Consider the following 26398-nt stretch of genomic DNA (forward strand, 5'->3'; position numbering starts at 1 on the left):
TCACATGTTCTCTTTTTCTCAAAACTTTTCTCATATTTAATAATATTTAAATAATATAAATAAAAATATAGCTAATCGGATGTGGATGGATTTAAAAATTTATTAGATAAACTAGATAAAAATGAGTTTTGAGAAACCGCTTTGCATAAAAATTTAGCTCCTCCGTTGGGAATGCTATAAGGGAAGCTGTAGACACGTCAGTTATCTGTCAGACCGGTTATATCCCCATTCAACAGCGTACTCTTCAAACCAGTTCGCATGATTCTGGTTATTTCTTTGCAGCGTACTATTAACAGGCTCATCACTGAACAGTTCGGTTATATCTCTTGGCGTCTCTAACTACAATGTTCAGGTTTCTCTTAATCTCCTCCAAATCCAACTCTTTCAGAAAACCCAACTCTACATCCTCCTATGTACTCAGTAACTTGCACACAAATCTTTGCGATTCATCAAGCTCAACTCTTTCCCCTCAATCCTCTTCTCATATCTCTTCAAGCCCGTCTACGTATCATACACACCATTGCAATTTCATATATCCAACCAAAACTCCAAATGGGTATTCGTTTTCCCACCGTTTGGGTCGAAGTTTCAGTTCCTTCGGCTCCCAGATTGGTTTTGGAAAGGTTTTTTCATCTGGGTATAGGCTGAATTACGAAAATTTCAGGAGTTGTGAGGAAAATGGATGTGGGTTTTTGAGGTTTCAGGGTTTTGTAGGTGGATTGAGGAGATTCAGTAGTGAATCGGCCCGGGAGTCTATGGAGTATGATGTTGTTATCGTTGGGGCAGGACCGGCCGGGTTATCGGCGGCGATACGGTTGAAGCAACTTTGCCGTGAAAAGGGTGTCGATTTATCGGTGTGTGTTGTTGAGAAAGGCGCTGAAGTGGGTATGTTTCTCAGCTCTCTTGATGGACATTGAATTTTGATCTTATGGGTTGGTTTTGTTGAGGCTAAGTGATCACGTAGGCAGTTACCTTGCTTCCGAAATGGTTAATGGAGATAAATACCTCAATGGGGATGTAGCATGTTAAAGGAATTTGAACTTTTATTGCAATTGAGCTGTCAATACAACTTCGAATTTGAACAATTCGTTGTCTTGTTCTTTCCTTCTCTTAATTTTGTTGATATATGTTGTGAATACTGTCCCGTATTTAAATGATTAGTCTCCTTTCTGTAACTTTGCACATGTGCGTTTTAATGAAATTGAAAATATATATAATAATTGTTTCAATGTTTATTTGACATCTCTGAGGAAACCTTATTGGTACATGCATTTCATGTTATGGTGATTTTGGATGATTTTTAATCGACTTTTGCAACCCATGTGCAAGGCGCCATCTTAGCCTTCGCTGGCCAGGATTGCTTCCACACCTGTAGCATTTTTTATTGGCCTAATCAGCTGTGTACCATCTTGTAATTTAAGAATGTCAATACCATGTCCTCTCTAGGATTTCATGTATAAAGAGGAATATGAAAAGTAAGGTGTTAATGCTATAAACTATTGACAGAATTGCATAGCCTGACAAAGACAGTACGTTTTTTCTCTTTTTGGTGGTAGGTCCCGACTTAGGTGGATGGTGCAAGTTTTATTTTATTTTTTAAGTTAAATTTGGTTATACATTTGAGTTTGTCATTTTAGTTTCTCCTGTGAACTGCTGCATATCATGGAGTATAAGAATGGAACTCATGCTTGATACATAAACGAGTTTAATCAAAATTCATTTTTCCAATACTTCTATGGTAGACTGTTTAAGGTCAATGCCATTAAGAAATCCTTGCTCACAGCCTTCTTCATTCCCATGTTATAATAGGTGCTCACATCCTTTCTGGGAATGTTTTTGAACCCCGGGCACTGGATGAACTTCTCCCACAATGGAAACAGGAAGAGGTGCTCTTTTTTGTTATTTTCCTTCCTCCAACTTTACTTCAAAGTAATCTTTATATACTATATGTTGATGATTGTGTCACAATCTTTTGAAAATTAGGACATGTTTGGTACGTGGATTAGAGCCTGGAATGGAATAGCCATTCCATTCGTTTGGTTAGTGTATTAATCCTGAGAATAGCTATTCCTTCCTAAAAAAGAGAGGAATAGCTATTCCTTTCCCGTTGGGAATAGCATATCAATTGACATTGACACAAAAGCCTTCTCTCTCTCTTTCTCACTCTCGTAGATGAGCACCAACCAGAGCCACCTGGTCTGCTTGGTGCTCTCGTGCCATAAGCTGACGGCATAGATGAGCCATCTAAGCATGGCCTCATCATTGCCATGGCATCGTCGTCCGAGCAAGACCTCGTCCCACTCTATCACACCAGGCTTAGTGGCTTTTTGTGCAGCCACTGCTTTTGGGATGCCAACGTCACTGCCTGCTGCGGCGTAAGCTTGCTCCTTTCCTCCGCAGATTGGCGCCTCCGTCATTGCATTCGATCTACACGAAGAACTCTCTCGCCCTGTCTACCTACTCAGGATGTTGTTCCCCCATCTTTGATGCGGTGCGACGTGCCGGTGTGACGGTCAATGGAGCCGTGAAGATGGGAGTGGAATGGATAGTTCAGATGAAGAGAGAGAAGTGGGTGTTACTTTTTTTTTTTTTTTTGGTTAAATATAAGGAACCATTGAAATAAAAATCAGCGAAGAGTTTAGTAAGTGAGACATGAATGTAGCTTGTTCTTGTGGTTGTAGAAACTCAACGAGATGCACTAATTGTTAAATTATCACTATTTCTAAAAGTTTAAGCTTATAGGAGGAGATGAATTTAATCATTTATATATTCAAACACTCCCCTCACTTGTGAGCTCAAGCTCCCGTTTAATAGGTGAGACCTAATACATGGAATATTTTAACTAAGTGAAGGGTGAATTGACGGATTTAAGGTTCAAACTCATGACGTTTGACTCTGATACTATGTTAAATCACCACTAATCCTAAAAGCTTAAGCTGATAGGAAGATATGAATTTAATTATTTATATATTAAACACTAATAAAAAAATTTACTTTATCCAAGCGTTTGGATATTGCTAGCAATATAAAAGATTAAATTAGAATTGTATTATAAGGGTGTTTTAGGAAATTTAATTACAATATGATTCCATTCATCAATGTATTAGGCTGTACCTAACAATGTAATACATTTTCAGGGTTCTATTATAGTGTTACAACCAAACTAATAAATAGGAATAGCTACTTTATTCAAGTTTCTTCCATTTCTAGTAATAGCTATTCATTTTTCCAATGGAATAGCTATCCCATGTACCAAATGTGCCCTTAGGTTATGCATATGAAAATCACTCAATTTACTCTAGGAAGATAGGACCAATCTGCCATATTGCTACTGTTGCTTATCTTACCTACACGAGATTAGTTTTACCCTCTATTTGGGCCTAAAAAAAACTTTTGCATGTAACTCTAGTAAGCTATATCATTTGAAATCCATAGTGAACTTCCATGTGGAGGTAGCCTTGTAGCCTAGTGGGACTTCTCCTATGAAATATGGAGTTCTGGGGTTCCTCCTGTTTGGGGTGTGATACCCTGACTTGGATTTTGAATATGTTATATATGCATGTACTAAGTCCCATATTGGCTATTTACTAGGTCAGACTGAACTTGTGTTGTGCAGATGTGACTAATATTTCGCTAGGTCATGACTTGATTTATGGGGTTAGTAGTTTTAGGCTATTCTTTGGAAGGGAAAAAAGAAAAATAAAAAAGAAATGAGGAAAAAGGTCAAATCCCTCTTTCATATTCTTAATTCCGCTTTCAAATGTCAACATCAAGGTCTTACTTATCAAAGTATATATACCCGCACAAAATATATTACTACAGTACTTATGTAGGTATTTAGTTGTCTCTCTATATATGGACAAGCTATAATTATATAATTTGTCAAGTGAGAGCTCATTTTTTAGATTCGTGTCATTCTTTGTAGTTCACAGGAGTATACCCCATTTTCTACATTTTCTGCATTTACTCCATGGATCTGCACAGAAAGAAGTAAATGATTAGAATGAGGAAGTAAAAGCTGTTGGTGGTTTATCTGCTAATAATAAAGCATGAAAAACACATTATCAACTGAAATAATTTGTTAATTGTATTCCTGCTGTCTTCTATTTAACTTTAGTCCATGTTCTCGACCAAATTTACCTGCAGGCACCGATAAGCGTACCAGTTTCTTCTGACAAGTTTTGGTTTCTTACGAAGAGCCGTGCAATTTCACTTCCTTGTCCTTTTGATAACAAAGGAAACTATGTTATAAGGTACTTGTGTTATGTGTGGAGCATTTATTTAGAAAAGCGTGTTTAAATATGAATTCGGTATTCTTTAGGCTGGCCAAAGTTTTTTTTTCACTTAAAGAAAGTGGGCCCTGCATGCATGTTGTGTCAGTATTGTCTCATTTCATTTGCTTGTGCTTTCCAATTCTCTTGCAACTTGAGTTCTCAATAAATTTACTGCAACATGTTACTGCCAAATCTACCTGGAAATAGTTCTGGGTGTACAATTGTGGTGATTCCTTTGTTCCCTGGACACTTGACTTATGTTCAACAGCTAATTTGTAGTGGAGTTGATAGAAGCTTGCTTGTGGAACTAGTACATTGCTGAAGTCAACAATCAGATATTTTAACAGTCAATTGACTCAAAAATATCTGAAATTGGTTTTTCATGTCTTTGTTGAACCTGATATTCCTTTTACTTGTTGAGATGGTTTGTGATAGAAATATCTCCGTCAGAAAGAGGAATATTTGATCAGCTCATGTTATGCAACATTTTCCAAGTTACTGTCTGTAGCATTCAAGATGGAAGATTCTGTTTTTCTTTACTTATTAGATTCTTCTTTCATCTTATGAATGTTTTATTTTGGAACCCTTCTTTTTACATTTGATGATTTATTTTTTTTGTAATAATCTTCTTGGTGGCCTCTGTTGTAGTTTAAGTCAGTTAGTTCGTTGGATGGGGATGAAAGCTGAAGAATTGGGAGTAGAAATATATCCTGGCTTTGCTGCTAGTGAGGTACTCCTGTTTTTGCTCACTTGTGAACCCTCAGCATACTATTGGATAGTTTGTAATACAAGCTATGTAATTGGCCAGATATTATATGATGCAAACGACAAGGTCATTGGCATTGCAACTAATGATATGGGAGTTGCCAAAGATGGTTCAAAGAAGGAAAATTATCAGCGTGGTGTGGAATTAAAAGGCATCTCTCTCTCTCTCTCTCTCTCTCTCACACACACACACACACACACAAGGCACACACAAATGCATTATATAAAATATATAAGGTGGAAAAGTTGGCCCCCATCCTCTGCATATATGGCGCATATGCTGTTGCTAGATGTTGGTATTGCCATTGTAGAACTTCTGGTTGGTATCATCTGCGCTGGTTTGAGTTTGAGACTGGCCACTACTACGCAAAAAATATTGAAGGATAGGGCTGTATCTAAGGCATCTCTCCTAAGAGCCTACTTGGCTGGGGCCATCACAGTAATAACATCCAGACATCTTCTGGCTTTTTGATGTATCATGTTTCCCAAACTTTCACGTGTACACTTCAATAAACTACTCTATATAGGGTGAATTCAGGACCAGAAGTGAGATACCTTATATAGATCAGAAACCACTACTTGGAATATATTATGGTCTGACTAGGCTAATATACTGATTAGACGTTATAACTTGTGCAAGTCTTTGGATCTGGACAACTACCAGCAGTGTCACCGTTGCCCCCCAAAACTCAGTTCCTTTTTAAGTTTTTTCTTCATTGTTTTGATACTGCCTTATGGAAAGCAGAAGTAAGGAAATAAACAAGTAGAAAGTTTTGTTGTCACCACATTTATTTTACAGAATGGTAGTGTACTGTAATTTAATTGTGGATTTAGGTTACTAGGATTTTCCATAAAGCAGATTTTAATCGCCCCTGGATTTCTGTTGCTATTTTCTCAATGATCACGGGTCCATCTTTCGGCAACATTTGGTTGGATATTGCTGAAAAATGTGGATCCTAGACAAAGCATTTTCCACAGGCAAATTGATTTCTTTTCCCTGCCCTTTCACCTTCTGTCTCAGAATCTTGTATTCAGTCTTTTAGTTGCACCTATTTATTCAAATATACATTTTACAGATACATGGAGTTTTATTTTATGCACCATCACATATGTGTGATGAGTTTTTTGGTTCTGCTTGCTGTTATGTTTGGGTAAACAGCTGTTTTACATGCTGTTGTTCTGCTTGCTGTCAAGTTTGTTGGCCAAGAAGACTTGTACATGAACTTGCATTTGTAGTCCAAGCATATAACCTAAGTGAGCACACATTCTCTCCCCCCTCCCCATCAAAAACAAACCTACATAGATGCATAGAAATACATTTACATTATTCACCACTCACTTCTATGTGATTTTAACTGGATATATTCAGACATAAGTATGCAAATAGACTTGAATACAAAATATTATTTGTTGAGAATGATCTAGTTACGAGTTTAATTTGTTGGTGCAAACTGGTGTAAAATTGTGAGAGTAATATGCAGGGCGCTTGTTGCTTCTATCTGAGGGATGTCGGGGATCACTATCAGAGGTTTGCATAAATATTTTAGCTGCAAGAGGTGCAATGGGTTCTAAATTTCAAACCTTTGCTGGTCAATCATTATAGTAATTTAAGGACCTCTTTGTTTTGCATGACAGAAAATAATGAAAAAATACAAGTTGAGAGAGAAAGGGCATGCTCAACATCAGACTTATGCTTTGGGAATTAAAGAGGTAAACTTTTTTAATCAGTTATAGTTTATAATGGGTGTTATTCCCATTATTGCATACCTATTCATGTTATGATGCATTTTATTTATAAAATTCATCGAAATATCAATAAAAGCGTAGGTCGATCCCAAGTATACAGGAAGTATACAAGAGAAAAAGCATAGCTAACTAGAAGGAGAACAAAGAACAAGAAAATCATGAAAACTGAGCACCAAGGGAGAAATAAATGTAGCTGTTCAAAGAAAAAGAGTATAGAAGAAAAAGGGCTCAAGCTCCTCCAATGTTTTCTTGTAGTCCTCAAAATTTTGTCATTTCTTTCATTCCAAAGGCACCACAAGAGGTAGAGAGGCACTAGCTTTCACACAACAGCACTCTAAGTTCTACCCGCACTCTGGGTTATGGCCATCCAGCTAGGCATAACTCAAGTCTACCCAAAGCACCTAGAAAAATTCACTAGGCGCAAGCCTCACAATGGAGAAGACAAATTCTCCATTCCTCTTACACATACAACACATATCAATTACAATGACATGCCACTTCTTAGTCCATGGTAAGAATCTTTCCTAGGCTGCCGACAAAGCAAAGAAAATCACCCTCAAAGGAGCCTTAGTCCGCAAAATACTATTCCAAGTGAAAGGAGAGCCATCAATACGAACTAGGACACTATAGAAAGATCTAACATTGAACAATCCTTTTTAGGAGGGGGTACACCAACGCTTGCCATCACCTTCCTATCTCCCACTAATTGAATACAACCAGTTGAAGAATGAGGCAAAGATATCTACCTCCTGGTCATGAGCCGTTCTAAAAAAGCTAACGTTTCACTGATTGGAGCCACCAGAAAGCTCCAAGTGGGTCGTTATAGAGGCATCCTTTGCACAAGCAATACCATATAAATTAGGAAAGGTTTCCTTCATGGCCTTATCTCCACACCACAGGTCATGTCAAAATCTAACATTGGAGCCAACTTTGGCCTCAAATTTGGTATGACTAGAAACCTTCTCGCATTTCCTCCTAATATTCTTCCATAATCTCACCCCGCGTACCCCAACCGGCTCATTAGAATACCACCCACCCCACGAACTACCAAATTTAGCGTCGACCATAACTTCCCACCAAGCCTCTCTCTCATGCACATAGTTTCACAACCATTTTCCTAGGAAAGAACGGTTGAACATTTGTAGGTTCCGAACCTCCAATCCTTTCATAGATTGAAGAGCAAACCCTGGTCCAACTTACCAAGTGAAATTTGAACTCTTAGTAGCACCCCCCCTCCTCCCTTCCGGCCCCCCCAAAAAAAAAAATTCTCGTTGAAGCTTCTCTATGCGACATTCATAGGGAATCATGCAATCCTTAGACAAGTACATCTTTTTCCAACTAGCTAGTGTTACTCTATCGTTTTAATAATACCGTCCCATATAAACTTGACCTAAAAGGAGGCCCTAGGAAAAGAAAAAACCCCATAGCCGAGAATGCTGGCCAACCCATCCACATTCTCAAGATTACCCACCAAAACCAATTCCGATTTAGCCAGATTAATCTTCAATCCAAAGACAACTTCGAAGCATAAAAATAAAGCACGTAGTTAGCAAAGGTGGTTAGGTTGGCCCCATAGCAAACCAAAGTTTCATTTGCAGACAAGAGGTGTGAGATGTTAACCTCCTTTGACTGCATAGAAAAGCCTGAAAGAAAACCCCTATCAACAGTTGCAGAAATCATTCTACTTTAGGCCTCTATAACAACTACAAAGAGAAAAGGCAACGAAGGATCGCCTTGTCTCAAACCACGAGAGCTACTGAAGAAACCCGATGGCGTGCCATTCACCAAACCAAAGAAATATAATGCATTATCCAAGACGGCCATTTTTCCCCAAAGCCACACCTCCCCAAAAAGTAAACTAAGAAATCCCAATTGAAATGTTCGCATGCCTTCTCAATATCCAGCTCACAGAGCACCCATGGCTCAACAAATCTAATCTTACTATCTAGACATTCATTAGCAATGAGCATAGACTCAAGGATTGGCCTACCTCTAACAAAAGCATTCTGGGGCTTCAAAATAGTCTCCTTTTCAACCTATTGGCAAGGACTTTAGCAATAATCTTGTAAACTCCTCTCACAAGACTAATAGGCGCAAGTCTTTAAGATCAATGGCCCCAATTTCTTTGGAATGAGGGACATGAAGGTGGCATTGAGACTTTTCTCAAATTTGCTACTAGCATGAAAATTGTGGAGCACCCCCATATTATTTGCCTTGATCACCTCCTACATACTTGGAAGAACACAATAGAAAAACCATCAAGGCCTAGTGCCTTTTCACTGTTCATACCTTTCACCACATCAAGGACCCCACTCTCCTCAAATAGTCTCTCTAACTAGGCAGCTTCCTCCACATCAATGGGGTCCTTGATGTGCAAATCTCTCTAACATCGTCCAGCTTGGGGCGCCAACTAAACTGTTATGCGAAAAGAATATCATAGAATTGCACAATGTGAGCTTTGATTACCGGTTGATTAGAAGATACTGAACCATTGACTGTCAACGACTCAATGGATTTGTTCCTCCAACTTGAATTGGCCACCCTATGGAAAAAATTTGTGCGTTTGCCACCCTCTTTTAACCATAAAACCCTAGACTTTTTGCCTTCAACTTATCTCCTCCATTAAAGTAGCTTTCTCCAATTCCCCAATGACATAGAGTTGTAAACATGGTTGAAGTAGTATTTTTCTTTTAAAGCAATTAGTCTTCAAGATGTATCGCTATAATTATAAGTTGGTGTTTTGATTAAACCTAACCCACCCAAGTAATTCTTATGGGTCTTGGAAGAGAAGATTTTCGTAATGCCAAAACATGTGGAATGTTACCACATCTGTGCAATACCTTAAAAAGTCTAGTTACTATTGGAACTCCCTGTAATGACTTATATTACTCAGTTTCACTTGGTATAACTAATGTGGTGCTTAATACATACCCATACAAAGCTAATCTATTCATTCGGTATGGGACTTAATACACTTTCACAATTTGGGGTATCACACTTAATTCATACAAGAAGGTTTATGTAGCTTGTTCCCAAGCTTTGAAGCTGTGTTATACTCAGGTCTGGGAAATCGAGGAAGGAAAACACAACCCCGGTGCTGTGGTTCACACATTAGGTTGGCCCTTGGATCAAAAGACATATGGTGGATCGTTTTTGTACCACCTTAAGGATAGACAGGTAACAATTTTTTTTTTTTTTTGCTTGCATGGAATGGATATGCTTCAAGAGGGGATACTCGTTATTTTGTTTTTACGTTCTCCTCTCTCTCTCTCTCTCCCTTGCTTTTTTGATCCTTCCCTAGTAGTGTTTGTGTGAATGATCCTTGAAGGTTTTGATTTTCAGGCTAGATTTCCAGGACTGTTGTCTCCATGTTTAAAATATTGTAATGTGAGAGCATGAACTTTCATTTACTTTTCAGTTCCTCAAGAATTTTTATACTTTTGGTTAGAAAGAGGGAATGAGAGATGGAGGGGAGGGGTAAAGGGGGAATGGTTGTGGATTTTTATGTAGCATCCTCTCTGTGATACTCATATCTTGGCAGAGGAACAAGGACCTCCTCTTTTTTTCTTTTTTTTTTCATGCGAAGTCAAATTGGATTTCATTAAGGAATATACTTGGTAAAAAATACAAAAATTTAACCCTGAATAGTACCAATTCTTCCATCACCAGTCCACTTATTCAATATGTACTAAGGGGTACTAAAAAGTATCTCTTCTGTAATACGCTTCATGACCTAACGGTCATGAAGGAGAAGAAGAGAGGCAACGGTTCACATAGAGGAAGAAGGCTGGGGTTGCTGAAGGAAATAAGAAAAGAAGAAAGGAGTATGTGGCTGAACGAAGGCTTAGGCGTGGCTTTAGGGGGAAGTTTCTGGAAGGGCTACATGGCAGCTTGTGAACCAAGTATGTGGAGTAGTGTGGTACAGCTATAAACAACTAAGGTTTGTAGGAGTGGGACGCATGTTTCTGTTGTGTAGAGAGCGTGTGTCACTTTAAGGGCTGGGTTGTTACCGCAAATTTTGGGGCCAGCTGGCTGGGTAGTTAGCTTTGGGCTTGGATTGTATAGATGGTCTGTTAGAAGTTTTAGATAGACATTGAAAAAAGACTTGAGTTGTTTGTAATTTCTTTTGGAGACCTGGGTATCTCGAATAACCCATTATCAATCTACTTCATTACCATCTTCCACTTCAGTTCATAATCTTTACACCTCATCTATTACATTTCATCTATTCCATAACAAATATCTTACAAAATTCGTAATGAGAATACAAAATTCCTTACATCTTCAATCTTGGAGTGGGTTTCATCTCTCACACTAACAGACTTTTTTTACTAAATAAATTCTTTGTTGAACTTTAGAACTTGTACACTTGTTTCAAAACAAAAACCTTATCGATATTAATCCTATGTTAAAGATAATGTGTCATCTTTACCATCGTTACCTTAATCTTTTTGAAGGGCAACAAGCCTGATTGCATTTCTAAGACACTGTTTTTTTTTAGAATAAACACTATGTGAATGCCTGATTTTCCTAGTTGGACAGAATTAGTGTAGAAAGTCAGTTAAGTTCCAATCATGTGCTGTTGTTCATCTCTTAGCCATGGCTAGCCAGGCGTCCGACTAATCAAATGCAAACTTTCACTCCTTATTCAGACCATTATTCTATTACCACTGTTCTTTCCCACTTTACATTTAAACACCATAAATTTATTCTTAAATAGTTAGTTTTGACAGAGCAGCCACTGTTGCAGTTGTAATCCTCTTTACTGTCGACATTACTGTATGCTCAACACAATTGATCCGAAATATTTATCAAGAAAAAAAAAAACGTTATTGAATCAGAATTTTGTATCAACCTTAAACTTTTTGGCGGCCCTCGTCTTGATTTCTGACGCCAAAAAGTGTGTTGCTGATAACTGATTCACATTTTTTTCTTTGATAAGATTCATATTTTGTATCATTCTTGGGATTCTATCAATTAAGTTGTTTTAAATGTTTTAATGCGTATCATTGACATGTATATTTCATTACAAGATTCCTGATCTGGGTAGCCCATTTATTGTTGTGTTTCCTTGCTTTGTTATGCAGATTGCTATTGGCATTGTGGTTTCTTTGAATTATCGTAACCCTTTTTTGAACCCCTATGAGGAATTCCAGGTAGAGATCTTTGTTGTTTTGTAAATAGCAGTAATGGTATTTGGAATGCTATTCTTTTGTTCATTGTGTGGTGTATTTGGAGGGAGAAGGATGCTTGCAATCTTAAAGGATGTGAGGATTCAGTGTTGGACTTGAAGATTCTGTGATTGTGTTCCCTGTATAATTGGATGGCTGCCTCAGTTGCTTTTCTTTTTCAAATTTGTTGGTGTTTGTTAATATTTTAAATTTTAGATGCTAGATTTTCTTTCTAGGTGAATCTCTTGTGTACCTTCCATGTGCTAGAGCTGTGCTGCTTCTTGTTCATTTATTTAGAGTCTGTTTGTGATTGCGTTAGAGAACTTAAAAAATACTTTTAGTACTTAAAAAGCCGTGCCAAACAAAAGCTGGCTTGCTTGGTAAAAAATTCTAAAAGTACTTATTTGACTTTTTTACTCTAAAATTAGCAAAAACGCATTTTTAGCAAAATGAAGCTTTTGCCAAAAAAACGTTTTTTGACTTAAAAGCTCTATTTCTTAAACGCAATTCCAAACATGCTCTTTTAATATATTTGCTCAATTCTATTATGCATATGCTCACTGATCTAAAGTTTCACATCATCTTTTCTTAAATGCCAATGAAAAATTTTATAATTTTTCAGAGAGCACTAGTTTCTGTTTTCTTGATAGACTGGTTGTTCTTGCGGGTTATGGGTGTACGGGAATATTTTAGCATAGAATACCTTCTGGAAAGCTACACTAGGGGTGCATTCAGGCATTTCAAGGAAATTTCTTCTTTTAAGCATAGCCTTGAAAGGCAGATGTCTAGAATTTCTTCTTGTAAGGTAAATTACTAGGAAATGGAGCGATCATGAAAAATGATACAAATATATAGGATAAAATTCATTTCCTGAGATGTTAAATGGAAATAGCCAAATGTGGTTTGTGTATAAGATATTTAATGGCCTATATTCTTTGCTGTGGAAACAGTGAAAAGTTGGCAGAGATGATCCTATTACTTATATATAATTTTAAATTTATGTATTTTGGAAATTTATTGCAAATTAAATTAGGTGAACTCATTATAGTCGTCAGCACTACTGGACCTATCCCAACTATCTGCGAGCTTTTTTAGTCTGTCAATCAGATACGGTCCATATATATTTAGCCATAATTAGTCTTTCTAGTTATGGCATGTTCTTGTATTATAGCTATAGTATATTGTAATTAATAGGTAGATTTAAGTTACCTTATTTGTTTTCCTAGATTGCTGTAATCGCTGAGATACAGCCTGTAATTACCTAGATAATTTCTATATAATACGAGCAACCCTCACATTGAGAGGTATTCAGTACAATTGACATGGTATCAGAACCTAAATCATCTAAATTAGGGTTTTGATTCGAGTTTTTTTTTGAGTTGGGTCGAGACTGAGTTATTAGTCTCTTTGGCTGTCGGTAACTTTAGGGGAAGTTGTCGATAATTCGGTTAAGGGTAGGGAATTTATTCTTACCTGAATTTCTGGAGGTGTTGGGGCTGCCGGAGATTTCTGGAGGATTTGAGGCTGATGGCGTGGAGGTTTTGGGGCTGCCGGAGATTTCTGGAGGATTTGGGGCTGTCGGCGTGGAGGATTTTGGGGCTGCCGGAGATTTCTGGAGGATTTGGGGCTGTCGGCGTGGAGGTTTTGGGGCTGCCGGAGATTTTTGGAGGAGTTGGGTTGTCGGCGTGGAGGTTTTGGGGCTGCCGGAGATGTCTGGATTTGGGCTTGCTGTTTGGGCTTGGGCTTGCTGGGCTTGGGCTTGGTTGCTGTTTTGGGTTGCTGTCTGGATTTGGGCTTGCTATTTGGGCTTGGGCTTGGTTACTGTTCTAGAGGGCCTGTTACTCATTTATCAGGTTTTATAATTTCTACTTTTTTATTTCATTATGTCTTCTAGCGAGACTTTTGGGGTCCGTTTTACTGGAAAAAATTATTCTGCTTGGGAATTCCAATTTCAATTATTTGTTACGGGAAAAGAGTTGTGGGGCCATATTGACGGTAGTGATCCAGCTCCTACGAAAGCTAAGGATTTGGCTAAGTGGAAGGTCAAGGATGCACGTGTGATGTCTTGGATCTTAGGGTCTGTTAATCCTCTTATTGTGCTCAATCTGAGGCCCTATAAGACTGCAAAGACTATGTGGGAGTATTTGCTGAAGGTTTATCATCAGGACAATACTGCACGCCGTTTTCAGCTAGAATATGAGATTGCTAATTACACTCAAGGCAATCTCTCCATTCCGGAGTATTTTTCTGGTTTTCAGAATTTGTGAGGAGAATTTTCTGATATGGTTTATGCGAAGGTACCTGCTGCATCTCTCTCGGCTGTTCAGGCTGTTCATGAGCAGAGCAAGAGAGATCAATTCCTGATGAAATTACGCCCTAAATTTGAGGTTACTTGCTCAAATTTAATGAATTGGGATCCTTCGCCATCTTTGGATGTTTGTTTTAGAGAATTACTTCGTGAGGAGCAGCGTCTTCTCACACAGGCTACGTTTCAGCACGATTCCAATCCAAATCCAGTAGCCTATGCAGCCTATGGGAAAGGGAAAGGTAAGGATATGTGCAAGGTCCAGTGTTTTAGCTGTAAGGAGTATGGTCATATTGCCGCCAATTGTGCAAAGAAATCTTGCAATTACTGTAAGAAACCGGGCCACTTTATCAAAGAATGTCCTACTCGGCCTCAGAATCGTCAAGCTACTGCTTATCAGGCTACAGTAAACACCTCTGCTGCTCCAGTGATGTCCTCAGCCTCTTCTTCTGCGGCCGGATCAGCTATTCTTACTCCTGAAATGGTCCAACAGATGATTATGTCAGCGTTTTCTGCCTTAGGGCTCCAAGGTAATAGTACTATTTCATCTAGATCTTGGCTTATTGATTCTGCAGCATCCAATCATATGACCAGATCGTTTGATACTCTTTGCAATGTTCGTCCATATCATGGTTCATCTCATATTCAAGTAGCTAATGGAAGTCATTTAGCTATTAATGAAGTAGGAGATATTAATCCTTCATTCAGAGATGTTTATGTCTCTCCTGGCCGTTCTAATAGTCTTATTTCAGTTGGTCAGTTAGTTGAAAAAAACTATGATGTCCATTTCTCTCGTGATGGTTGTCTTGTGCAGGATCAGGTGTCGGGGAAGATACTCGCAAAGGGGCCTAAAGTTGGCAGACTATTTCCACTGCACTTTTCAATTCTTAGTTGTTTATCTTTGGCTTGTAGGACAGTTAATGCTCCGAACGAAGTATGGCACAAACGTTTGGGTCATCTAAATTCTGTTATTGTCTCATATGTTAAATTCTGGTTTGTTAGGCAATAAAGAACGAGTTTCTCAAAATTTGTCAGTTGATTGTTCTGTATGCAAACTTGGTAAGAGTAAAACTCTTTCTTTTTCTTCTCATGGTAGTCGTGCTACAAAATGCTTTGATGTTGTGCGTAGTGATGTATGGGGCATTTCTCCCGTAATTTCTCATGCTCGATATAAATATTTTGTAACATTCATAGATGATTTCAGTCGATATACTTGGGTCTATTTTCTTCGGGCCAAATCCGAGGTTTTGTCTGTTTTCCAGACCTTTGTAGCATATATAGAGAATCAATTTTCTACAGGCATTACGATTTTGAGGTCTGATTCTGGTGGAGAATACATGTCCCACGAGTTTCATGATTTCTTACGCCACAAAGGAATTGTCTCTCAGCGCTCTTGTCCTTATACTTCTCAGCAAAATGGGGTGGCGGAACGAAAGAACCGCCATCTCTTGGATGTTGTTCATACTTTATTACTTGAGTCCTCTGTTCCTTCTAAATTCTGGGTTGAGGCATTATCTACTGCCGTTTACTTAATTAATCGACTGCCCTCTCAGGTCTTGCAATTTGATTCTCCTTATTATCGTTTGTATCATCAGCATCCTAGCTATCTTAATCTGCATACTTTTGGATGTGTTTGTTTTGTTCATTTACCTGCTCATGAACGTCACAAACTTTCTGCTCAGCTATTAAATGTGCCTTTATGGGTTATAGTGTTTCTCACAAATGTTATGTTTGCCATGATCCTTGTTCTGACAAATTTTGTATATCTCGTAATGTTGTGTTCTTTGAGCATCAATGTTTCTTTTCTACACATGTTAAATCATTGCCTGAGATTAGTATTCTACCTTGTTTTGATGACTTGCCTCTTCTGCCTGAGCGGTTCAAACCTGGAATTGTGTATACTCGACGTCTACCAACTTTGCCCCTTCCCTAGACTTAGGGCTGTCAAAACGGGTCCGCGGGTCGACCCGTTTACGACCCGCGGAGACCCGCGACCCGTTTAACCAAGACCCAGACACGACCCGTTTATTAAACGGGTCGGACCCCCCGACACGACTCGAACCCGGGTTTTTCACGGGTCGCACGACACGACCCGTGAGACCCGTTTAAAATAACGGGTCGTTCCGGGTCGACACGACCCGTTTACCCGTTTAACTTAAAAAATGAATTTTTTTTTTTTGTTTTTAAATAAAATAATAATATTTTTAACAATTATCTCTTAAAATTAAACTCCTAGCAGGCTAGCCATACCAAATCACTTAATAGTTAGAAGTTAAGTGGCGTGGGCGGTGGCGTGAGGTCCGGTGAGGCCGAGAGGGAGGAAATTGAGGAATGGCCGAATGGGTTTTTGTTTATAATTCTAGATCTGGACTGGAGGCTTCACGATCTAATCTATGGCTCTTAGCCTCTCTGTGCTGTTTTTACTTTTTCATTTTTTCTTTAATTCTTTTAAGTGAAAAAAAAAAAAAAAGAAAAAAAAAAAAGAAGACAAACGGGTCTGGCGGGTCACCCGCGGGTCGACCCGCGACACGACCCGTTAAACACTCATAAACGGGTCATAAACGGGTTGACCCGTTTAATGTAAACCCAAACCCGCTAATTTCGTGTCGTGTTCGTGTCGGGTTGTCGGGTCGTGTCAAAATTGCCAGCCCTACCTAGACTGACCCTTCATCTAAAACTGTTCCGACAACTCCTCCGATTGACCCGCCATTTGAGACAGTTCATGAGTCTGGTCTTCGACGATCTGCTAGGGTATCACGTCCTCCTGATAGGTATGGTTTTCCCCACACTTCCTTTACTGCTACTTTATCTTCTATTTCCATCCCTACAAGTTTTTCCGAGGCTGTTAAATATGAATGTTGGCGGAAAGCGATGGATGAGGAACTTCGGGCTCTCCAGGGCAATCATACATGGGACATGGTTCCCTGCCCCTCTCATGTTAACGCCATTGGTTGTAAATGGGTTTACTCGATTAAGCTTCGCTCTGATGGGACTCTGGATCGGTATAAGGCTCGATTAGTTGCTCTTGGGAACAGGCAAAATTATGGGGTGGACTATGAGGAGACATTTGCTCCGGTCGCGAAGATGACTACAGTGTGTACAATTATTTCTATTGCTGCCTCCCAAGGCTGGCCACTTCACCAGATGGATGTCAAAAATGCTTTTCTTCATGGTGATCTCAAAGAAGATATTTACATGACTCCTCCTCCGGGGTTGTTTTCTTCTCCATCTACCGCTGTGTGTAAATTGAAGCGGTCTCTCTATGGCTTAAAACAGGCTCCCCGGGCATGGTTTGAAAAATCCAGGTCTACTTTGCTTTGCTTCTCCTTTGTCCAAAGCCAATATGATTCTTCTTTGTTCCTTTGCAAGACTCCGACTGGTCTTGTTCTTTTACTTGTGTATGTGGATGATATTGTCATTACGGGAACCGACTCCAGTTTGATTGCACATCTCAAGTGGAATCTTCAAGACTTTTTTCATATGAAAGACCTTGGTCCTCTTACGTATTTTTTGGGGTTGGAAGTGCACACTGATTTTTCCGGTATATTCTTGAATCAACACAAATATACCCAGGACTTGATTAGTCTAGCTGGTCTTCAAGATTCTTCTTCGGTGGATACTCCTATGGAGGTTAATGTGAAATATCGAAGTGAGGAGGGTGATCTTCTCTCTGATCCTACTGTGTTCCGATAGTTGGTAGGCAGCTTGAATTATTTGACTATTACTCGGCCCGATATTTCCTTCGCTGTCCAGTAGGTTAGCCAGTTTATGCAAACTCCCCGCCATCTTCATTTAGCTACTGTTCGGCGTATCATTCGATATCTTCAGGGCTCTTCTGGCCGTGGGTTGTTCTTTCCAACTGGCTCTCCTCTTCGCCTTGTTGCTTATAGTGATGCGGATTGGGCAGGATGTCCTGACACTCGGCAGTCTGTCACGGGTTGGTGCATGTTTCTTGGTGATTCTTTGATTTCTTGGAAGAGTAAGAAGCAAGCTCGCGTTTCTAAATCATCTACTGAATCCGAATACCGGGCAATGTCTGCTGCTTGTTCTGAGATTGTCTGGCTTCGTGGGCTTTTGGCTGAACTTGGTTTTTCTCAAACTAATTCTACTCCTCTTCATGCTGATAATACTAGTGCCATTCAAATAGCTGCTAATCCTGTTTACCATGAACGTACGAAGCATATTGAGGTAGACTATCATTCTATTAGGGAAGCCTTGGACACTCGTGTTATCTCTCTTCCTCATGTTTCCACTAATCTCTAGATAGCTGACGTCTTCACGAAGGCTATGACACGACAACGTCATCAGTTTCTTGTGGGAAAATTGATGCTTCTTGATCGACCAGCATCAAATTGAGGGGGGATGTCAATCAGATACGGTCCATATATATTTAGCCATAATTAGTCTTTCTAGTTATGGCATGTTCTTGTATTATAGCTATAGTATATTGTAATTAATAGGTAGATTTTAGTTACCTTATTTGTTTTCCTAGATTGTTGTAATCGCTAAGATACAGCCTGTAATGACCTAGATAATTTCTATATAATATGAGCAACCCTCACATTGAGAGGTATTCAGTACAATTGAGTCAACCAACAATTCATCTAGATTCAAAAGTAGCTTGTGACAAGTTATTAGCATCACATTGAACCCTCTATAAAGTGATGTCATTTTTCTGTCCAGGCAGCTTTTGGTTGAAGAGTGGCCTGCGATGGTCACTTGTTGAGGGGCTCCCTAATACACAATTTTTGAAATGTCCCTCCCCTTTCCGAAACGTAATACAGTATGTGATTTTAAACTTGACAAATTACATTAGTTCATTTCATACAGGCACCTTTATTCTGGTTGACCTACAATCCATCAACAATTGAAACTACATAACAATCTGAATTAGTGCTTCTTTTCTGCAATGGCTGTTACTGATTGAGAGAGGCATGCAGTGAGCTTAAGCCATGGGCAGTTGGTGTGAATCCAAGGGGGGGAACATTGGGGTGGGTTTCGTAAGATGCAATTTCACTAATGAAAGGGAATGCGAAATGTAGAATCACCCTTTCTGAAACAGAGTTGAGATTGGGCAGATAACCTAATATCTTTTGGCTATTTATATCATACTTCATTTCGTTTGTTGTTATACCTATCTCGGCTCTAAGTCGTTTAGCTATGGATGAAGTATTTGGAAACTTACGCAGGTTCTAATATTGGTTTTTCTGCTGATAGAAACTTAAACATCATCCTGCCATCATTCCACTCTTGGAAGGTGGGAGTGTTCTCGAGTATGGTGCTCGCACTTTAAATGAAGGTGGTTATCAGGTATGCTAGTAATCCCTGTATTTCCAATTTCTTCATACGGGAAACAAATATTAAGTTAGCAGAGCAATAGGAAGTCATGTTCTCAAGTTTCCTGCATTTAGCTTCCATTGTGGTCTTTTTAGTAAGGTTTTGTGTGGCATACTTGATTCCTCACAAAACAAGTTCTTATGTGATTGCTTGCCATTATCAATATGTCAAAACTTTTACTCAGCTGTTAATGTGCAAAGATCCAAGCACAAAGTGTCCATATAGTGAGCACCTATATTTATCAATCAAGTTGAATTCTATGGCACGTACAGCTGAATAACATGGCAGCTGGAGGGAGATTTTTTTTTTATTTTTTATTTTTTGGGTCCTCTATTGATCTTCCAGCTGTTAATTATGTATGATATATACCATTCTTTGTTGGTTATTATATTTTATACAAATATGAATATGATGCTAGTTAAATTTCAGTCTATTCCATATCCAGTTTTCCCTGGAGGAGCAATAATTGGATGTTCAGCTGGCTTCTTAAATGTACCAAAGATAAAAGGGACACACACTGCAATGAAATCAGGTACCACTCACAATATTCCTGTAAAACGACTTATCTTTAATCATAGCACTGTTTGGATATGTCTACTCAAGAACATTTTAAATTAATATAGAAATTTTGTAGTGAAAATCTTATGGTACAATACTTCAGAAAATTTATATCAAAATATATGGTCATTTGTAAATTATGTCAGTGTTACTATTCTTTTTCGTTTACATTTTCATATAATGAAAGAGCATGAGATTTGTAGCTGTCTTTGTAAATGAGTGTTTTCTTGCATCTCTTCCTGAATGTTTTAAAAGAAGTTAGGGAGGGAGAAAAGAAAAAACAAAAAGGAACAGACGCAATGGTCTTGACATAAACTAGCGTCTCCTCCACCCTTGTTTAAGGGTGGAGGATGACATCACAGGTTAAATCCCATATGGGTTTGAGTTGTGTTTATCTATCAGAAAGGGGAGCGGCTGCCATTAAGCTGAAGAAGTAGTCAAAGGCATAGTATCATGTCCAGATAATATGGAAGGAAGCACGTACCATTTTTTTGTTTTGTTTTTGTTTTTTTTTTTTTTTTTGGCGTAATGAATTGACCAAATCAATCTTTCGTGTGGCCAAAAATGATTTTTTGGTTGAGGAAATGCTGAGTTCTTGGTGACCAATCACATCCACTATATGTGCTATTTCTTGTAACTTGCATCTATCATTATTAGATGTGAATTTTTCTTCTTTGTGGTCACAGACGTGTATATTTTGTAATTCTCTACTAATATCAAAAGAAAGTTTTACTTCTTGTATCTATCATCATTAGATGTGGTTTCGGGTGGGAGGGTTTCTGGTTTTGTCCTTGTGGGTTGTGGGTTTATGTGGGTTAGGTTGGCTGTTGCTGTGTTCTTGTTGGTGCTGGGTTACGCGGGTTCTTCTCCTTGTACTTTCCTGTTTTTTGTTTTTTTTTTTTTGTTCTTTTTGCTTTTTGTGTTCTTTTGTATACTTCCTATATGCTTGAGGCGCCTACGCTTTCTATAAAGCTTTCTTGATATTACCTATCAAAAAAAAAAAGGTTTGTCTTGGGATTGTGTACTTCTTTCTGTGGAGATATCTCATGAGAAATAGGAGATAATTTTCATCTGGTTTTTCTTTATCCATGGAACCACTCCCTATATTTTTGTTCTTTTTTTTCTTTTTTCAATTGGCTACCATTGTTTACCATTTAGGATGATTCACTAAATGCAACGGTACACTCCTGTAAATAGGTTGTCATGAGTTCCAGATGCATCCACAACATTTTTCAGGAGTCCCAATGAGCAATTCTTAGGTGATTGCTTTAAATACAATTATGTTTTCTAACTTTCTCCTATTTGTTACAGGAATGCTAGCAGCAGAAGCTACATTTGGTGTACTTCATGAAGGCTCAAATATGGAAACATATTGGGATGCTTTACAGAAGTCATGGATATGGGAAGAGCTATATGGAGCTAGGAACTACCGTCCTGTAAGTAACAATAAATGTCTCCTCTAATGTCTAAACTATTATTCCATCTACAGCTAGTAATTTGTGTTACTCAAATTTTTAACTTCTTGGTCGTCCTACATGGCTTCCAATGTTTGAACCATCTCCAAAAACCATATCTCACTTAGCCACCCCTTAAATGGATTATATCATTATGGTTAGCAAATTCATCTGTTTCTTCTGGAATGCATGGAGCAATTTGCCATAAATCATTGGTTGTCTGACTACTGATGGTCAAAAGAATCATAGGATCACACTCCTTTTCTGATTGATTTGGGAGGTGGCTGGATTTTTCTGACTAAATGGAGTTTCAATTATTTGGAAAATGATATGTAATCTTTGGCTTAAATTAAAATTACTGTGTAACCTTTCATCTTACTAATATCTTTCTCTTCATTATAGGCGTTTGAATATGGGCTTATTCCCGGCTTGGCCATGAGTGCATTAGAACAGTAAGACCTCATTATGCTACTTATCAAAATCATTTTGACTATATGAAGATCTGTTTTGCTTTTTGGTTCCAAAATCACTTGTGCATATTTCCTGCAGCTACATACTAAAAGGAAGACTCCCCTTCACATTGAAGCATGGGAAACCTGATCATGAAGCAACTATGGTGAGGAAACTTTATCAAGGAAACCATGTATTCAAGTTACACTTGCACACGTAGTTACGAAGCTGATACTCAGCACTTGGTAATTAATTGAGTACTAAGGTGTTAATGTGAGATGAAATAGTTTACACAAAGTTGTAAATTATTTTTTGTTAAATTATTGATTAAATTTACCTCTTTCTATCAGTTTAAGCTTTTTGAATAAGTGGTGATTTAGCATTATAAAAATAAAATAATCAGGTACAATTTTGTATGGGGAAGAAGCAGTTCATTAGGGGGAAGAAAACAAATAACATTGAGCTCACCCTAGGTTATGATACAATATATCAGCAATCTGTGAGTGGCTTTGATACTAAGTTGTATCACTCTCATATTGTTAGATTATGATACTACAACCATGTTGTAAGTGCTGATCAGAACCAGTTCATGTTTTCTCAATCAGGACATGCATGATTTTGGTCATGGGCAGGATTATTTTTTGTTTTCTTTTCCATATGACACCTAATGCACACCGTACTGAAATATAATTCATTGATTCTGCAATGACTAGATGAACATAGGATCTTCATCACCGACTCTGGAAAAGATTCTTCTAGTCATTTTTCACCATAATATGCTTTGGAGTTCAACTAAGACTCTATTTGTTTCGATGTAAAATGTTTTCTTTTGGAAAAGTTCTTTAGTGAAATCATTTTTAAGGAAAAAAATTCAGTTGAAAACATTTTTCGGCATTTGGTTCGTATGAAAAATCATTGACTGGCAACCTCTGGTGGCGACAACCAGCAGCCGGCGACCTCCAGCAGCGGTGGAGAATAAACTACGAGAGTGTGAGAAGAATTCGGGTACTGTTGTTCAAGAAGAAGAAGCTTAAAATTGGAAATGGTTTATGGAAATTAAAAAGGGAAACCATTTTACACAACTTGAAGGAGATTTTCCTGTTCAATTGAAAATGTTTTCTGCTTGATCAAGATTTTCAGTCATACCAAATGGAAAAGGTTTTTATGTTGAAACAAGTGGAGCCGAAGTAATTAAATAGTAAGCTTGTTTTGTCTTCACTATACTTGACTGAAGTAACACAGATTGAATGTCTCAGGATGGATGTATTGGTAGCATTAGCTTATAAGTGCGATTTGAGTTGTGCCTGTCAGAAACATTGAGCTAGATTTGAACTTTATGACTAGCATATTCTATAGCCAGGATTGACTTATTTTATTGCAAACAATTAGCTGATAAAGTGCACTCAAATATGGTGTGCAGGTTGCGAAGTTATGTTCTCCTATTCAATATCCAAAGCCAGATGGGGTTTTGTCTTTTGATGTACCAACCTCTCTACACAGGTTTTAAATAGTTAATATGTTCTCAATTTTGTTATTCATGTATTTATCAATCAACAATTGGCAGAGGAACAGGTTACGAGGGTAACATACTTCATCCACCCTGTTGGGTTGCTGATGCTACAACCTTGACCTGGCTTGGATGTACTGATGCAGTTTTCCGATCTTATGAGTTAGGATTGTGATGGGGTAGAGTTTTTGTTGCCCGTCCACCTTGACCCATCACTTATATATGATGTCCTTCCTACCCTTCCTACTTAAATTTATGAGTGTATGCTTAAATGTTTACAGAAAGAGAGGATCTTATGCAACTAATTTCATACAGTGAGGAAGTAATGAATATCCATGAAAAGAGTGGTTCTGGACCTTCTGGTAATAAGAATCTCCAAGTTTGATAGTCAAAGGGAAATAATGCTTAAACACAAGTACTCTTTCTTTATAAATGCTGAATAAGGAGCTATACAGAACAAGTCTTGTCATGGCAATTTCTATGGGCTTCCTAATATTATGATGACACATTGAAGTTGAAGAAGCCACCTGAAGTTTTCTGTTCTCAATGAGGCCGTGCACTTTCTAGAAAGAGCTCCTCCTGACTTTTGGATGTCCCATTTTTGCATCCTGTGCTCCCATGACACATTAGATGTGCAGCATAGAAGCTATACTATCTATATACACATTGCAAATAAATACTATTTATAGTATTACCTTCACCCATGTCTTTTGCTTGTCCTACCCTGTCCTGCTCCATATGAGGAGCATTATTTACCAAATATGGTTCGGAAGGGCAACCTCCAAACCAAACACCTCATAACCCAATTCATACTGTGGGAGCATGATAAGTATGGGTTCCACCCCTCAGTTGTTTAGGTTGGGTAAAGACCATGATTTCATTTATCTCAAGAGTGCCCTATGTCATTCATGGAGGTGAAAATTTGTGTGGCATTTTTTACTTTTTGCAAAAGACAGATGGAAACCCAAGGAAATTCATTTTACTAGGGAAACTTGCCTATGTTACTGTTCTTTGTTTCTCTGCTTGTCTAGGCATTGATATTTTCATATTTATTTGCTTATTTAGGAGCAATACAAATCATGAGCATGACCAGCCTGCTCACCTTTGCTTGAGGGACCCCAAGATTCCTGAACTTGTTAATTTGCCAGACTATGCTGCACCTGAGTCACGATATTGTCCTGCGCGTGTATACGAGTAATTTGCAATTTTTTTGGCTTGTGCTTTGTGTAATCTTCTATAAACAGATTATCTCTCCTTGTCATTTTCATCCCTGTTTGAAAATTTAGGTATATCCCAGATGAAAAGAATCAACTGAAATTGCAGGTCAATGCTCAAAATTGCCTGCACTGCAAGGTGATATGCTGGACCGGAACTTTGTGTTTGTTATCATATACATATAAATTGCGCACTTGCTCACATTTGGAAAGAAATTTTTTGTAGAAGACTTCAAAAGAGAAAATTATTTGTATTTGCTTGAGAAGCTAGACCTTTTTAATTCTTTTCCTCCTCTCATGGTATGCCTTGTTAAAATATTAATTAAAATGATTAAATTCATCATTTTCTATCAGTTAAAGCTTTAAGGACAACTAATAATTAAATATGGTATCAAAACAAAAGTCCTGAATTCGAACTTTAACTATACAGTTCACTCCCCATTTCATACTTATTGATGGAGAATTTGAGTCCACATGTAAAAGGCAGGATTAGAATATCAACCAAAATAATTAAATTCACAATTTGATATCAGCTTAAAGCTTTTGAAATAAGTGACAATTTAACATGCATCATATCCCAGCTATACATATACATGCACACATACAGAAGAAAAGAATGTGCAGACCACTTCCGAAGACATGTAATTCATGAATCACTGTTGTTCTTTAGGAGAACTACCTTGCTTTCCATTTCTTCAGCCAGACGTATGGCATGGATGATGGACCTTGGCTGTTACTGTTTCTTTGCTTGCGGTTTCATATCCAATGCATCTACTTTGGGATGTTTTTTTCATTGCAACCTACATCTGCCATATATATCACATGATTCAGGAGATGAGAAGACACTTTGTTTTTCAAGTATAGCTGTATCTGCTGTCCACGCATCCAATTCTTGGTTCTATAGCTCTCTTTGCTTGAACCCGGTTAACTTGGAAGTGGTAAATTATTTGTCAACTGAAAGTTCAATCAGACATATATGAGTATTTAGATTTTGAATGGAACTGTCACAGTAGAAATGAAATTTATAACTTTTTTGGAAGTTTTATGATGCAAATATATTTTCCTTGCACACACTAGAAAAAAGTTGGATCGTGTTTATCGCAGTTTAATTTCATTTGTTACTTGTTATGCCCGATATTCGCTATCTTTCAAGTTGAAGTTGTATTATTTTTGGTTGAATTTTTTCAGGCATGTGACATCAAAGACCCAAAGCAAAATATTGAGTGGACTGTGCCAGAAGGAGGCGGTGGCCCAGGCTACTCAGTCATGTAGATCAAGTGCTTACCTATCTTCTCATTGTAATTGCAAAGGAATTATATGCTTTGACCCTTTCAGAAATAAGTAAAGCTTGACAAAGCATGTTTTATCGATAAAGAAATGGCATGGAGATGGCCAGATCAATCAAATAGGCTGCATCATTTATTATTAGTATTGAGACATATCATCCATAATAATAGTTTACATACTCTCTCGCTCGCTCTCATAGTTCTTGACATGATTTTGAAAGCCACGTCAGGGTCACGGTGTGTGGAAGTGGGAGTGGGAGCGTGCAGCATTACTCAGGTGAAAGTCATTCCATGGATTTTTGCTGAAGGACGATTATCACCCGTACCTAAA

General features: G+C 38.2%; 3 protein-coding genes across 3 annotated transcripts; all 3 read left to right on the forward strand.

Annotated features, from left to right (window-relative positions):
- The first annotated feature begins 233 nt into the window (after positions 1-233).
- ETFQO (electron-transfer flavoprotein:ubiquinone oxidoreductase) lies at positions 234-26252 on the forward strand. Its single transcript, XM_059595037.2, has 18 exons — positions 234-885; positions 1810-1886; positions 4147-4253; positions 4923-5004; positions 5083-5191; positions 6521-6567; positions 6675-6749; positions 9846-9962; positions 11873-11941; positions 19479-19571; positions 20028-20130; positions 21468-21592; positions 22013-22062; positions 22160-22226; positions 23481-23560; positions 24633-24761; positions 24854-24920; positions 25970-26252. Exons 1-18 carry the CDS (start codon positions 345-347, stop codon positions 26051-26053), a joined length of 2022 nt encoding a protein of 673 aa, XP_059451020.2. The 5' UTR covers positions 234-344; the 3' UTR covers positions 26054-26252.
- Positions 2173-2702, forward strand: LOC148587618 (Ribosomal L18p/L5e family protein). Its single transcript, XM_088513370.1, is given in 5 exon segments — positions 2173-2230; positions 2233-2392; positions 2394-2475; positions 2477-2572; positions 2682-2702. Coding segments are annotated over 5 exon segments (417 nt in total).
- On the forward strand, positions 14080-15113 carry LOC148587619 (uncharacterized). Its single transcript, XM_088513940.1, has 2 exons — positions 14080-14791; positions 15076-15113. The coding sequence occupies exons 1-2, from the start codon at positions 14239-14241 to the stop codon at positions 15111-15113; spliced, it is 591 nt and encodes a 196-aa protein (XP_088370066.1). The 5' UTR covers positions 14080-14238.
- Positions 26253-26398: the final 146 nt, after the last annotated feature.

The sequence above is a fragment of the Corylus avellana genome, chromosome 2 (assembly GCF_965113065.1).
Source record: "Corylus avellana chromosome 2, dhCorAvel1.hap1.2, whole genome shotgun sequence".
In the NCBI taxonomy this organism is placed as follows: domain Eukaryota; kingdom Viridiplantae; phylum Streptophyta; class Magnoliopsida; order Fagales; family Betulaceae; genus Corylus; species Corylus avellana.